This window comes from Poecile atricapillus, chromosome Z, assembly GCF_030490865.1.
Source record: "Poecile atricapillus isolate bPoeAtr1 chromosome Z, bPoeAtr1.hap1, whole genome shotgun sequence".
Lineage (NCBI taxonomy): Eukaryota > Metazoa > Chordata > Aves > Passeriformes > Paridae > Poecile > Poecile atricapillus.
The window spans coordinates 21047006-21061595 of record NC_081289.1 but is presented as its reverse complement, the minus strand read 5'-3'; the positions used below and the strand labels follow the sequence as shown (position 1 = coordinate 21061595).

The 14590-nt window shown below is 41.1% G+C and overlaps 1 protein-coding gene across 3 annotated transcripts in view; it reads right to left on the bottom strand.

Annotated features, from left to right (window-relative positions):
• The window catches only part of LOC131573672 (thromboxane-A synthase-like), a 236823-nt gene that overhangs the window by 145366 nt on the left and 76867 nt on the right, over positions 1–14590 (bottom strand). For all 3 annotated transcript variants that reach the window (XM_058827853.1, XM_058827854.1, XM_058827855.1), the window contains exon 4: positions 1658–1710. In XM_058827853.1, coding sequence (XP_058683836.1) covers positions 1658–1710 — 53 coding nt within the window. The remainder of the gene's footprint in view (positions 1–1657; positions 1711–14590) is intronic.

Sequence of the window (14590 nt, the reverse complement as noted above, 5' to 3'; positions counted from 1 at the left end):
CTTGCAAGCCAGGTTTTAAAATATCCTCCTTCAACTGCAAATAGACTTTACCTCAAACACAGCATTGTTTGCATCCAGCTTTGTTTTCCTGGGAGAAAAGGAAAAACAGCATTTTTTTTTCTCTGTCAGACTCCGAGATCCCCCACAAATTGAGTTTTCCATGCATGCAATAAATGAAGTACACCTGTGCTCACTCTTCCTACCTAGAGAATCCCAAAGAGGCAGAACTCTCCTGGCTGACCACAACATCACCATCCAGCTTTGCAGTCCATTCAAGTCTCACAGAGATTTCATTCCCTAGCAGTCTGTAAGTAGATTGGAGAAATGAAACTTTCTATCTGCTCACACACCGTAATTATACATCTCCTTCTCCAATAACATAGTCTTGCCTGGCTGAGTGAGCAGACACATGACTAAATAGCAACTTGTCTCAAATTGAGCTCAGAAAAAAAATAGGCATGATATTAATAAGGAGGGAAGTATACTGAGGAATAAATGCCAGTGTTCTTACATTATTGTCATTTAAGGGCATCACACCAAAGGTCACAGAGATAATAAGCCACAGTCACTTTCCATTTGTTACACAACATACAAATTGCCACAGCATTAATGAATATATTTTCCCATTCCTGGCCAGACAAGACACTGTATTATTTCCTTCTAGACAAGTACCTAACCCTTGGAATTCATTATTTCCATCACTTCTTGCAGCACTTTGTCCTTAGGGCTGAGCATAAATGCCACAAGGCAGTTGTGACTGGAGCACCAAATGCCTGAGCCTGATTTCTTTCTGCTAGAGCTTTTTTTTTGCTGGAAGAGCATGCAGAGCATATTGGCATCTTTTGTAATCAAATATACACACACACACACACAGACATTCATATGTGCTCTATTACAAGTATCTTAAACTCCTTGCAGACTATGGGGGAAACAACCCGACATTTTCATAATTTGTGGATATTGCCTGATACTTATACATTGAAATAATAGTTATGCTACAAATGCCAACTGACCACAACAATAGAATATACCACTGCATTTTCACTTAAAATGATGACAACTGGAAAGTAGTTCTTGGAACAGAAATGACATTCACAGAAATGTAGAAGGGCTTCTACGAATAGATATACTGCTTAAACCCTCTTTACTTCTAATAAACTGCTAAGATAGCACAGCTGAGCTATAGAGAGAGGAATGCCTCATTTCTAATCTGTACTTCATTGTATTTTAAGTTTAGGAATTTTGCATAAATATAGATAGCAACAGCTGAACCAAATTCATACTATTTCATAAACTGAGGGGTTTTTAAGATGACAAATTATTATTTCCACTGTTCAGTGTAAGTATAAAGAATATGCATATGAAAAGAGAATATTGAAGGCTGGTAGCTTTGTACAGTTCTGAAAAGGACTAAACTTTATGTGCATAATTAAAATAAGAGAGAGAAAAATGAAGTCCAATGCCAAATGCTGAACTAAAATAAGCTAAGAGTATTTGCTGCATGTAATCAAACCACCTCCACCTCTGTCCCCCAAACTGAAACACTGCACTGTGCATTCTGATGAACATCTTATCTTGGTATTTTCTCCTCTCCCAACCAACAAACTCAAAGAGCAAAAGACAGAAAAAAGAAAGCTGATAGCACTATTAAACTTACCCACAAACAGGTCCATACTCTGTTATTAGTTTTGTGTGGCTTTCCCAAAAACCCTGGAAGAAAGAAAAATAACAAAGTATTTTAGAGAAATGCTTAGCAGAAGCTCTATTACACACTGTTTCTACCACTCCCCCAAAGCTTTGAACCACTGCCAGGAGAACCATGGTATTAACTCATAACCTCACCTTTCTAATATTCTTCATATGTGACAACCATAGAGTCTAGAAAGGATGGCTGGAAAAACAAATCTCAACCCCAAAAAAGATCTGGACAGCCATGAAACACATTTTAACCAATGCTCCAAAATTTGTTACCATTTCATGACTTATTATATTTAAACTAACTTCATCATTTTGGCCCTGACTCCATTTTTTTTCAGATATGCAAATGGAAGGAAAATTAACAGAGAAATTAATAAGGGGATAAGCATATGAGTTACTACACAAAAGGGAAGCACAGGGAATATGGCAAGGTCATCTTGTTTTGGTTTTACTCACATTATTAAAAAAAGCCCCAAACCTGCCAAGGCAGAGTTTAGCACAAGGCAGTCAGCTGGTACACTCTGCAGAATAGTAAGCAGATTTATATTTTAAATTTTTAGTATTTTAACTGTCATTTTCATAATTGATGAAAATTGTTATCCATTTAACTAAATAAACCTGCCACTGTACTCAATTGTTAGTGTTTTAAATGAATTCAAATTGATCAATCTAAGGAAGGTGTGCAAAATATATCCCCTTAAATGAACGATAAAGGATCTGTTTTAATAAAACTGCAATATTTGAGGACTGTACTCCATTGTGTTTGCAACTTGTATATGGAAAAAGTAACACATTTGATTGCATTAATCTGCATTTATATTAATGGAAGACAGACTATCATGATCTGTTTTCATTCTTAAGAGAAAATTCACTAACAAAGTAGGATACTTATGTCTCATATTGAATCTTTCTTGTGTTTTATGACACACCACAGAATATTAGCTAGAACAATACAAACTCCTGTAAATACATCTACTGCTGACATAAATAAACAAGCCCATGTAATGTGTGTATACTTTGAGGGTATTGTACCACACTGAGCAAAAGAAAATCTGGTAATCAAAAGTAATGATCTGACTTACCACCCTTGGGTGCTAAATTATTGTCCAAATTAGCAAACATTTGCCACCACCTACAGTCCTCCTGTCATAGAGTCCCTCAATTATTTCTTTTATTCTTATAGTACAGTTGTGGTTTTTTTAAATCCTGGACTTGTAATACCTTTATTCTGCAGGACAATATGTCTCCAGTTTAAGGCAAGAACTCTAGATTTTCCTTTAGCTACAAAAATCAGAGGATGACATGTAAGAAAACACACTAAAGATAAAATTATGAAAGAGGTGGATTAGATGACGGCCTGAGGAGAATGGGTATTGCCTGAAAAGAATATATATTCTCCCCTGAAAAGTTCTTCATTACTAAGGTAAACAGAAAAGATTTCTCATGCATTAGCACACAGAAACTAAGGTGGACAAAGCCTTTGTAATACCACAAAAACATACAGGTAACTCAAAAAGGCTTTTGCCTGCAGACATCGTGGGAGGGGAAAAGGCACACATACACTCACACCGACCTGCATTTTTGCTATAGAGATACTCCAGCCATTGCAGGACTTCAGCCTTCAATTGCTATGAATTTTCAGTACTATAAAGGCTGCCTGCTGATGCAAGGGGGAATCCTAGGGTCAGATTCACCCAGCACTGTTCTCCAGGCGGCTGTTTAAGGCTGGTACAGCAGGCTCAGCCCACGGGCACAGTCTGACCGCTATGCCCAGGAGAGCAGCCCCAGTCTGCACAAACACACTGACATTTCCAGCCACGCTGCGGCACCAGCGCCACGCAGGGCACGGCTCGAGGTCACCGGGCACAGTCCCACAAAGGGTGCAAAGCACTGCTGTATCACAGCCGCACTGGTTGGGCAGGGCAGAGGAACTTCCAGTCCTGGGGGACCATGCCAAATCAGCTCTGATCTCCAGCCCACTCCCCTCCTAGCCTGAGCCTTCAGCAGGGACACCCACACTGCAGCCTGAACCCTGCCTGCTCGCTTGTGCTTTGGATTGCAAGCACGCACATAGGTATTGCACTTGCTGTACCCACCAGCTGCATTCCAGTGAGCCAGCAGGATATTAACATTTTCAAGAAGCCTAGGCTTTAAATGATTCAGTGGAAATGCCTTCCAGAAAGCCAGCTTCTTGGAAGAACTGCTTCTGGCTCACTACAGGAGGGGGTCAGGCAGAACACATTTCAAATCAGGTCTGTTAACCAGTAACTGATTTTCCACCTCCAGGACTCCTAAATAATTGCACTGGCTTAAAATTAACCACACTTTATTGTTTATCCCTAAAGTGAGAAGTACTAGGCTGCAGGATGGGGAAAGAGAAGGAGGTGAAAAGCACCCGGGAAAGAGTGTAAGAAAGCATCCTCAGGAATAGAAGCAGTCTTCATTCTCTACACTCCAGGATACTTTCTCACGCCGTGCAGCACTGCACATACATACCTGCCACTTCCAGCCTCCACTGCTCCCCCCTGGGACCCACTGCTGTCCTGGCCTCCCTCAGGGGCCTGGTAAGCACCTGATAGCAGCTCTTGTGGTAGCAGGCCTGGCAAAGACAAGTACACGCAGGACCCCACGGCGTTGCGGTGGCCAGACCATAGACAAGGCAGAGAGCATGTCAATGCATCCCTTACACACCAAGGTACACCTTTCAGCTGGAGGAAGCTGGATCCATAAAAAGGCCCCTGTCTTTGCTCTTGATAGTCACGAGGAAAGCCAATGAACCTGCAAGAACTCAGAGTGAGGGGATAATGCCACATGGACGCAGCTCTGCCAGTTTTGCGGCCTCATCCCCAAACACGGCCTCTGGTAGACAGGCACTCTGAAAACATCCTCTTCCTCCTCTCCTGACTCATGTTTGAAGCACAGCAAGCCTCATAAGTGCTTTTGGTAACTTATTTATACTGGCTGAGTTTGGTTTGCTTCAACCAACTATTGCAGACTTGTCCACGTTTTATAATTGCACTTGTACTTAGTATCTATGATATAGCCAAGCACCTGCTCACAATCAGCTGCTATTTTACAAGAAAATGGGAGCAGAGACCCCCATCTTTGCTTCCTCTCCTCATATTTATCCGCTGGATGATCTGCAGTCAAACTCAGAAACGGCACCTGCTGACTTGTACCCAGTGGCTTTAACCTCCCTAAACCAGGAATTGTAACAAAGCAACATAGGGATTAGGAAAAGAATAATCAGGGAGAAATGGAAACATATGTATTCTGTTTTTTTAGAAAAACAGAAGGAAACAGAAAATCAAAACAACACCCAGTATTATGGTATGACACCATGTGCATCAGGAAGAACTGCTGTGCATTAAACTTCAGTAGTAACAATTAAAAGCATAGTTAGCAATGATGCTTCAAGTTTAAAAAAATCACTTAGGTTTTTCTTTGTTTGGAAGCTGCAGAATATGAGCTATCATCAGCTCAGAAAATGGTTGGGCCAGGGGGACTTGTCGCGTGTGGCCCATACAGTGAGGTACCAGCCTGAGGACAGTCCATCATCAAACAGGATAATGCAGGAGTAGGGAAAACTTCTTCCCCTGAAGAAAGTATATTTTACAACATCTGGTACACCATGGAAACAGCAGCTCAAGTGGGCTGACTGCTGCACACCCAGAAGGTACTTTGTTTACATGGCTGGCGGTTGCCTCCCTGCAGGGAATTTGCATTCTCCGCACCCTCTGAGTGTGTATCATCAGCTGCATCTGTGGATAGAATCATTCACAAGACCAAATCCTGCTCTCAGGGATACAGGCACAAACCCCATGGAAGAGAACAAGATTTGTGTCTGCATCAGACAAAGCAAAGTCTGGTCATTGCCAGCCATTTTTCTTGAGACACTGAATGTTGAAGCTTCAGCTTGAGCTGCATACATGAAAGGGCTGAAATTGCTCAAGTATCCCCTCTCCTTTTTCTCAATAGACTCTGACACTCCAAGACAGATACTTCAGCAATTTCCTCCTCATTGCATATTCACCTTGCTAGCTCCTCACAGCAAGGAAAAAATCTGTGGCAATGTCATCTTCCCTCCTTGCTGAAAATGGTTGTAGGCACTAAGCCAAAGTTTTCAGAAAGAGGCAGTATTTCATAGAGAAGCAAGGCATTTTGATTTTTGGGGTGTTTAACATGAGGCATATTCAACCTATTCCTTTTAGTTGCTCAATACCTGCAGATCTCAAGGCTGTAAATGGGAAATTACTCAGATTGTATGGAGGTTGCTTTGAACATTTCATCTTACTGCAGGCGGAAAACAAATGATGTGGTTTATGAACTTAACTATGCTCCTTCAGGGTCATGAGAAAAATGGTTTGAAGAGGTCCACAAAGCTGGGATCCAGCAGATGCATGCTCCTGACAGTAACTCAAAATTTGGACTACGAAACGGGTCCTAAAGAATGCAATGAGGGTAGCCCGTGCATTTTGTAGTGTACTGGATATCACAAAAGCTACTGAGCTCTGTGGAGATGGATGTGATGGGCCCATCAAAATTCACTACAAGTGGGAAACATTACCCATGGAAGAATAGCCAAGGGAAAAAAGCTGCTTTTGTTGCTCCCTTCTGAAAAATATCAGATATTATCTGATGTCAGTCACTTTACCAAGACACCCTGGACTCAAACCTGTGACTCAGAAAGCAAAGATGCCACATCCCATAAGTAGTCCCATATATGCTCCACATTTACCACCCTATATCAGATGTGATGCTCTGTTTCATTGTGATAGTAATAATCACAGCGTCATTGTTCAAGGGCACACCTCATATCAAGAGATAAAAAAATCCATACAGTTATTTATGGTACATAATGACAATAAACAACATTTATGGATCAGATTTTTAGCATTCAATGGGCTTTCGCACATCTTTTTTATTTAGACCACCTGAAAAAGAAAATTGCTAATAACCTAGTACCTAAAATGATTTTTTTTAACATAAGCTAACATTTAATTAAAGTAACCTTGTATCAGTCTGCAACCTTCTTTGAAGGAATAACCCCAGACTGTACATCATCTCCAGTAATAATCCTAGTGAAATCACTAGGATGCCAGCAGACAAGAGGAGGAACACAGCATGAACTTCTAAGCAGACTGATTCTGAGCTATGTACATAGTTTGTTTCCTTTGATCATTACCATTAATGGTTGTCCTCTGTGTGCAATTTGGTTTAATTTATGTGTGTGTCATTTCAGATTTTAAAAAACACATATAGCCCTTCTAAATTTATTAAAGGCAGCCTTCGTACCCTTAATAGTTATTAAGAGAGGTTAGTGTTATGTAATTAAGTTAATCTCATCTGTAAAGGCTAATTAACTGAACACTAATTGAATCTGCATATGAAAATTTGGACAATGTGTTCTCATTACACAATTTTTAAAAAATTACCTGAGCTAAATACCAAACAAACTGTAAATTTCTCTCCTTCTACCTTTCCAGATCTTTAATAAAAATTAAGCAGGCAGGTTTATTTCTGTGAGTTGCATTAGTCCTTGTTGTCCTTAACAAAGATCTGTTCTCTCACTTCAGAGAAACAGCTTTAGTCCCTCCCTGAAACATGGATATTTCTCCTCTTGTGTGAGCTCTTCCTTTCTGCCCTTACCCCATGCCTCTCATTGCCCTCTTCTTCTGTCACCTCTCCCACCCAGAGAGGACAAAGGTTCTTTGGTTCAAGTCATCACACAAAGGATAAGAAGGCATCTGGATATCACCTTAACCAATCCTATCACCCAAAAGGATCAGATGGCACAGTACAATTGGGTCACGCCCATTCAGCATCCCAGCTTAAAGCCACTTTGGCAGCTTTGGCAGGGCACTACCTTTTTGTCCCCAAAGACCATTCACCACTGAAGTACTCATCTCATCCTTCTTCCCCTGGGTGTGCCAGCCTTACAAAAGCAAGATGTGTTTTGGACCCTTTTCTGAGGTTTGTCTTTTCTTGAGACATTTACTGTTTAAACCAGTCAAGTTTCCAAATGGGAATTAATAAAAGCACATCATCTTTTCTGGTATTTGCTGTTTCTCCCCATTAACTAGGTTAATGGCTGATTCTAATAGGCTGAAGTGTTGGAAGGAGGGGGAGCCAAGGAAGCAAACACAGAGTGGAAAGCCTGACCTCAACAGCATGCAAGGTTTCTCAGTGCATGGGACCCTAAGTCCTCAGATTTTCCTCACAAAACCCACCATGTGTTTTTAACATCAGAACTGAAAGCACCTGCACTGGCCAAGTGGATGGCTGGATGGAGCAGCTCCAGCCAGTTCACAGTCCCTCAGGCACCCTGTGGCACCCCACTTCACAGCAAATACTTAATGGAAAGGGTCACAGAAATGGGAAATGGGATACACTGCTTGTCATCTTTCTTTAGGAAAATAACGTATTTTCTAGGAGAGGGAACAATGAAAGATGCACACAGCTTTCAGTAATGCATTTGGTCTGGTGGCTGAGGAACCATTGTCACACCCAAAAGGATGAAAACCAAGATAAAAACCAGAAGACTGTAAACATTGAAGCTGTAGGGAAGTGAGTATAGATGGAGTAGAAAGAAAAGATACAGCCAGAAAAGGAGGAAATCCACGGTTTTCTCAAGGGTCAATCGGGGACAAACCTTGTTCAATGTTTGGAGGACTGAGTTTGGCACAAAAGGGAGCCTGGCTTCAGTGGAGTTTCCGTTTCTGAAAAGACAGATCCTTTCCTCAGCAAGCAGAGACACTGAGATTGTCATACTAGAAGAACTGAATGACCTGAAGAACCTGAACAACTGCAACTGAGGAGAGTCTGTCGCCCTGAAAACTCAGCTTCTGAGCTTGCTAACATAGTTTTCTAAAGACTTTCCCAGGACAGTAACTGGGTTACACATTGATATGTGTACATTCTTTCTGTTAGACATCTTGTGATGGACATCTCTCATGGCCAGTGCAGTGAGAAAGTGTTATCCTGACCATCCAATCCCTGGCTGTGGTCAGGAGCCTATAAATCCTGGGGGGAAAAATAAACTCTCTCTTCTCTTCACCACACCTCAACCTGTGTCCGTGTGATCTGTTCATCTTCAGCGGTAACAAGAGTCTTTAGTGGAAAGCAAAGCTTCATGCCCTTAGAGAGAGACTATGTTAACTCCAAGAATTTCTGCAGTAGTAGGTGATTGCTTGAAAATAAGACAGAAGTGAAAAACCTGGATGGACACATTAACCATAAGATAAAGATGATGGAAAATGTATGATGGAAAAAAGTATGACGGAAACTACAGACGTAGAGTATCTGGGATAGGCTTCCTCTGGAATGCTGCATGTAAATCTGATGAACTGCCACTTTCAAAATGAATGAATTAAAATGGAACAAGGGGAGAAAAGGGTTACAAGAATCTTTGGGGAACAGAAGGCCTGTCTTACAAGTCATAATTAGTAGAGTCCATTTTAGCTAACCAAAGGTCCGTTTTAGCAGACCAAAGGGAGGAGACATGGTTGCTGCCTAGAACTGTACTGGGGGGAATCACCAGGGAGAGAAAAATATCTATTTAATATAAAGGCCTAGATTACTAAAAGATCAAAGTAGCATAAACTGGCTGGGGATAAATGTTGCTTGAAATTAGATAAAAGTTATTGACTATTGAAGTAGCAAGGTTTTAGAAGCCTTTTAGTCAGCACAGTGACTGAAGAACCTCAAGAAGGGTTTTGAGGCGCAGGAGGCAAGACTTGGATATTTATAAAACTTAAGTGTAGGATGAATAACCCAGGTCATCTACACCTCAAGGAGATCTACAATCATTTCTAGAATAAGATGGACTCTTCTCATGGAAAAGATTTACTACACTTTCACATGTGTACACTGCATTCACACTTCTTGACTCACCTTAACATTCCAACTCATTCTCATATAGATACAGTCTCATACATTAATTTGGCACACTGCAATGAGATTCTTGCTTTCTTTTTGTCTCTTTTTTCAATCTCATTTCACTTTACAAAGTTCATTTTCACAACATCTCTGGGCTGCTAAATGCCCATCTGTCACAGGTGGGGAGTTGGAAGTACACAAGATTAAGCAATTTCCCAAATGCCACACAAGAAGTCAGTGGTAGAGCCAGAGTCAAGCTGAAGTTTACAAAATCCTCCTCCTTGGTAGCTTACAAAAACATTCCTTCTCTGCCACAGAAACACAGGCAGTATATGAGAAAGGAAAGGAATATCAACAAATTTGATCTGTTTCTGAGCTTTCAGACATATCACATGCTTGAGGCTTTTAAGGAAGGCATGAGGAAAAGTACCCAATATTCAGGGCTAACTCTGAAATGCTTTAAGTAGAGGGAGGTCTCTTCCTCACCCAACTGTTAGCTTAAGATTGAATTACTCTTATAGTATGCATAGCTACAAATGTAATTAGTCATAAAATTATCCAGACCCTTAAATTATTCCAGTGGCTGTATTCAACTCTCTGATTATTGCAATGATGAATTCTCCAGCCTGATGACACTGGCTAGAATAATATTTCTTTTCATCTATTTGAAAGTTACCTGCTGTTAGCTTAGATCTTGTTTATACCCTCTACAGAGATAAAATTGCAAACTTACTATTTTTACTAAGACTATTGTCTAAATAACACTTAACCCTGCTAGGCCCTTATTTTACTTCATAGTAAATGTCACAGATGACACCTATTCAGGCTTCTAGGAACCTTTGTCCAAACCAGAAAACATGTCATTATGAAGACATCCACAAAGACAATTACAATTTGTTCAATGTGTGCCCATGAAAGGCTCCATATGAGGTCTTGCAGACTCACTGCAGTTTCTGATCCTTTGATAAACATATATTTATAATAAGCCCAGAAACTAGGAAAAAAAATAGAAAGGAACAATGGGTTTTGTTTTTTTTTTTACTAAAGTATGTAATTTCCACTAAACATCTTCTAAGTTGTCTTCTTTCCAAACTGTGTGTAATTCTCTCCTACACAATCTCTACTTACATGTAATTCCACTGGATTGCTAACCACCTTAGCTGCCTTAATATTACTGTATCCTCAAATTGCAACAGGAAAACAGAGAATTACAGTGCTCTCTATAGGAGGGAGTTCATTGTACAATAGAGGACCACTGCAATGTGGATTTTCACTGTGAGCTCAATGTCTCAGATGGATTAGCATAAGCATTCAGCACATCTCACTAACAGTTAATGAACTTCATTACTTATTTTTGCTGGCCTTCCTTAATAGAAGCAGAACAGTCACTGCATAATTTGAAGAAATGGAAACTTTTTGTAGGACATACAGACCTGGTGGCTAAATCTAAGGAAAACAAAGATTTGGGGAGCACTCTGACAACACAGAACTGTTTCTGAGGGCATCAAAGTGCCATTCAAAGAAATGAAGGTTGACTTCTTTCCCAAGAAAGGAAGTAAGAGAATCTTTCTTCCAACGAGATTTTCCACTTCAGAAGAGTGTCCCCTTCCTTCTCAGACCTATCAAGAGCAGACTCCTTCAGACTTTGAAAATGTCATTTTAAAGCATAAAATATCTTAACTAAACCCATTGTGGAAAAGTCTGCCTTGGGTGCCACAGAGTGCAAACAGACTTTGAAATAAGCATTGGAAAAATTACACATCCTTGTGCAAATCTTGGCCCCTTCACCTACAGAATCAGGATGACAATGATTAAGCTTTCTTTTCTGATGCAAACTCTAGGCCATCTCATTCTGCTCACTAGTGCCTAAGTGGGTACCGTTTGGGTAGGTTTCAAGAAAACCTCATCTATGGGACACAAGATCCCTCATTCAGTGGGTGGTATCTTGGCCTCCTCAGACATTCCCCTTGTGTAGTGCTAGGGGTCTCTGTCTTTGTTTATTAACTGGTTATAAAGTCCATGCCACTTAATTTTCTGTGACCATCAGGTTTAAAACTATGAAACATACACTTAATATAATCACACATGAAATAACTTAAGATCATCACAAATTTAGCTCTCAAAGTTTGATTTTTTTTATTGAGATAACACTAAGATACAAAACGGTATCCAAACCAAAGCTCTACACAGCATGCAGAGTACTGCATCCAGGGAAGAGACGTGGAAAGATCATTACATGTGACAGACCTTAATCATGCCACTTAATGCATTACTGAAAGATACCAGGACTATTTCTGTATTTTAACATGGCCAGACAAGCTTGGCTTCCTTTTGTCCAATTTCCACCTTGGATGGGATCCCACATATGGATGCAGCTTTCAAGCATGAAAAGAGAAAAATATCCCCATAGATTGTATTGGCCTCTGACAGAGAGCAGAGCATGCTGCTATCTGCAGCATGGACAGGCCAGGCATAGGCATGACAGGACCCTTTTGCGCCTATCTATCACATGACACCTCTCTAAAAGCCACAAGGTTAAGGGTAGATACATCAGCTTGACACACACAGGGCTTGGGGTGATCCCATACATTCAGCAGGGCAGGGGGGGGAATGTGTCTGCAGAGCAGCATCTTCAGCCTAGCCATGGGAACAAACACTCCCAGTGCTTCATCCTGCTCCCAGAGCAGACACGCCACCAGGTAGGACAGAACTACCCCAAAGCACTACGGACAGAGATGGGCTGTAAAATTATGTGCAGAATAGAATAGTTTTATCCCTCTGGGAATACAACAAACTGTAGCCCCAACAGCCACATTAAAGCAGGCAGTTGACTCTTCACCTACTTTAAAATAACTGTTCCAGCAAAATCTCGTTGTTTTCATAAGGTAAGTTACTCTTCATGTTCTGTCTTGAAGCCAAACACTGTTTTAGACCCAAGCCACCAGTGTGGTAGCTGGTAGGATCTGAGCACAAAAAACAGAAACACTAGAAAGCCATATCAGGCCTCCCTGGAAAAGGATTAGGAAGAGGCAGACAGAAACACACAGTGCCAATCTCTGTGTGGGCTGGAGAGAGGATTGCAGAGAGCATCAGGAGCTGAGATAGCACAGGGAAACTAAACAGGAGACTGCAGTGGAATGAGAATTTGGGGGCTCTAGCAATCAGTAAGATCACTGGCTAGCACAGGATGTGACAAGCAAAGTCAGAGTTTCAACTATGACAAATTCAGAGACAGAAGAACTCAGGTTTGGAAGTGGAGATTGAATTGGCTCCTATCAACCATTCATTTCTGTTTCTAGATCATCACTCAAGGCTGGATTCCGCAGCAGCACCAGGGAAAAAAAACACTTGTCAAGCCATCTGGGTTTGCTTCTTTTTTTAATGAATGATGCTACACACCTGCAAATACCAGATATTTTCCAGAGGAACCAATGCATTTAGCTGTCCTTTTATAACTGAATTCATCTGCACACGGAAAAGGAGAAAGGTGATTGGCACCCTTATTCAGTACAATGCTTAATGCAGGCCTAGATGTTTTGGCATAAGGCACAAAGTCAAGAGCAACCACTGCTCCTCCCTCTCCCTGTGAATTAACCACATCCCTAAGAGACTGGGTCACTGCTGGAAAGTAACCACTGCCAGGGATATAAAACAACCTTCCCATCCTCCCCATAAAGCAACCACCTGGAGGGACTAGAAAGAAAAACAGCACAACCAAGCTCCTGATGAAGACATCATCTCAGACAGAAAACTGTCAGCACTCTTTCACTCTCCTGCTTTTCTTATGTACATGGTACACCTGTACAGAGCAGAGGGTTTGCAGATTCCCAGGTCCAAGAGGGTCACTTGTTTTAGGTAGTGCTTTCAAAGCAGGGGCTTTCTTCTGAAGGTCCTCAAAGAAAAGGTGACCCCTCTTTGGTAAACACTAAGACAAATTATGGGACATTTGAATGACTAAATCTCTCCAGAAGTAAGATGCAAAATGAAATGATGCGCAGTGAGAAGAGGTGCTAAAAGTTTAACCTGACATCAAGGCTTGTCCCACGGAAAAAGGTACGAAGGAGTGACCACCAGACAACATGACATCCATTTATGTCCTTTGAAGTAAAGAGGCAATCCTACCATACCACTGGGAATAGCACAGGGCACCCTACAAAAGTCATGGGGAAGCTCTGGCCAGTGCAAGATTCAGCAGCAGTGCTAGCTGATCTCTAAACCCAGCCCTTGATCAACAGGAAAATACTGGCATGACCAGAAGGAGAATGGACTCCAGGACCTCAAGGACCTTTCATAGACACAGGATGGTTTCCTTGCTTAAACTTCATGGATAAAGCTGGGAGGTTTTACCAATTGTGATGGTTTTGGCTCGGGTAGAGTTGTTTTTCTTCACAGTGGCTAGAATAGGGCTATGTTTTAGATTTGTGCTGAACACAGGGTTAATAATACAGAGATGTTTTTGTTATTGCTGAGCAGAGCTTACGCAGAGCCACTCCAAAAACTTGGCTTCTTCATCATGGATTTGTGTTAATGCCTCTTTTTAACTCAAGATATAAATTACAGGGTTGATGTGGAAGAGCAAGACCCAGATGAAGAGTGTATATATCAGTCCTCTGACTCTCCTGCCAAAATTTCAGGCTAAAAATGTTATATGTACACCTCCTTACTTATATGTAGGAAAGTATCTCTATATATTCGTAACAACCTCAGGTTATTATTTATATGACAATGTAGGATGCACAAGAGAACCAGGTCCCCTAAAATACAGGCAAATATCTCAGCTCCTGCAGAACAAGTCATTCCTAGAGGATGATAGATTAAATTCAATTAAAGGAACAGATATGAAGCGCAGTCTTTAGAGCAGAGTTCCTCTCTCCCACAAATCCTTAACAGAGTAGCTGGACATTTAGTTTTGTTACATGCCAAAATCTTCGTGCCTTGTAAAGAAAGAGGCAGGAAAGGAATGTTAACGACCTCTTTTTACAGTAGCCAGTTGTCAGAGGGGGTGGGAGAAAAC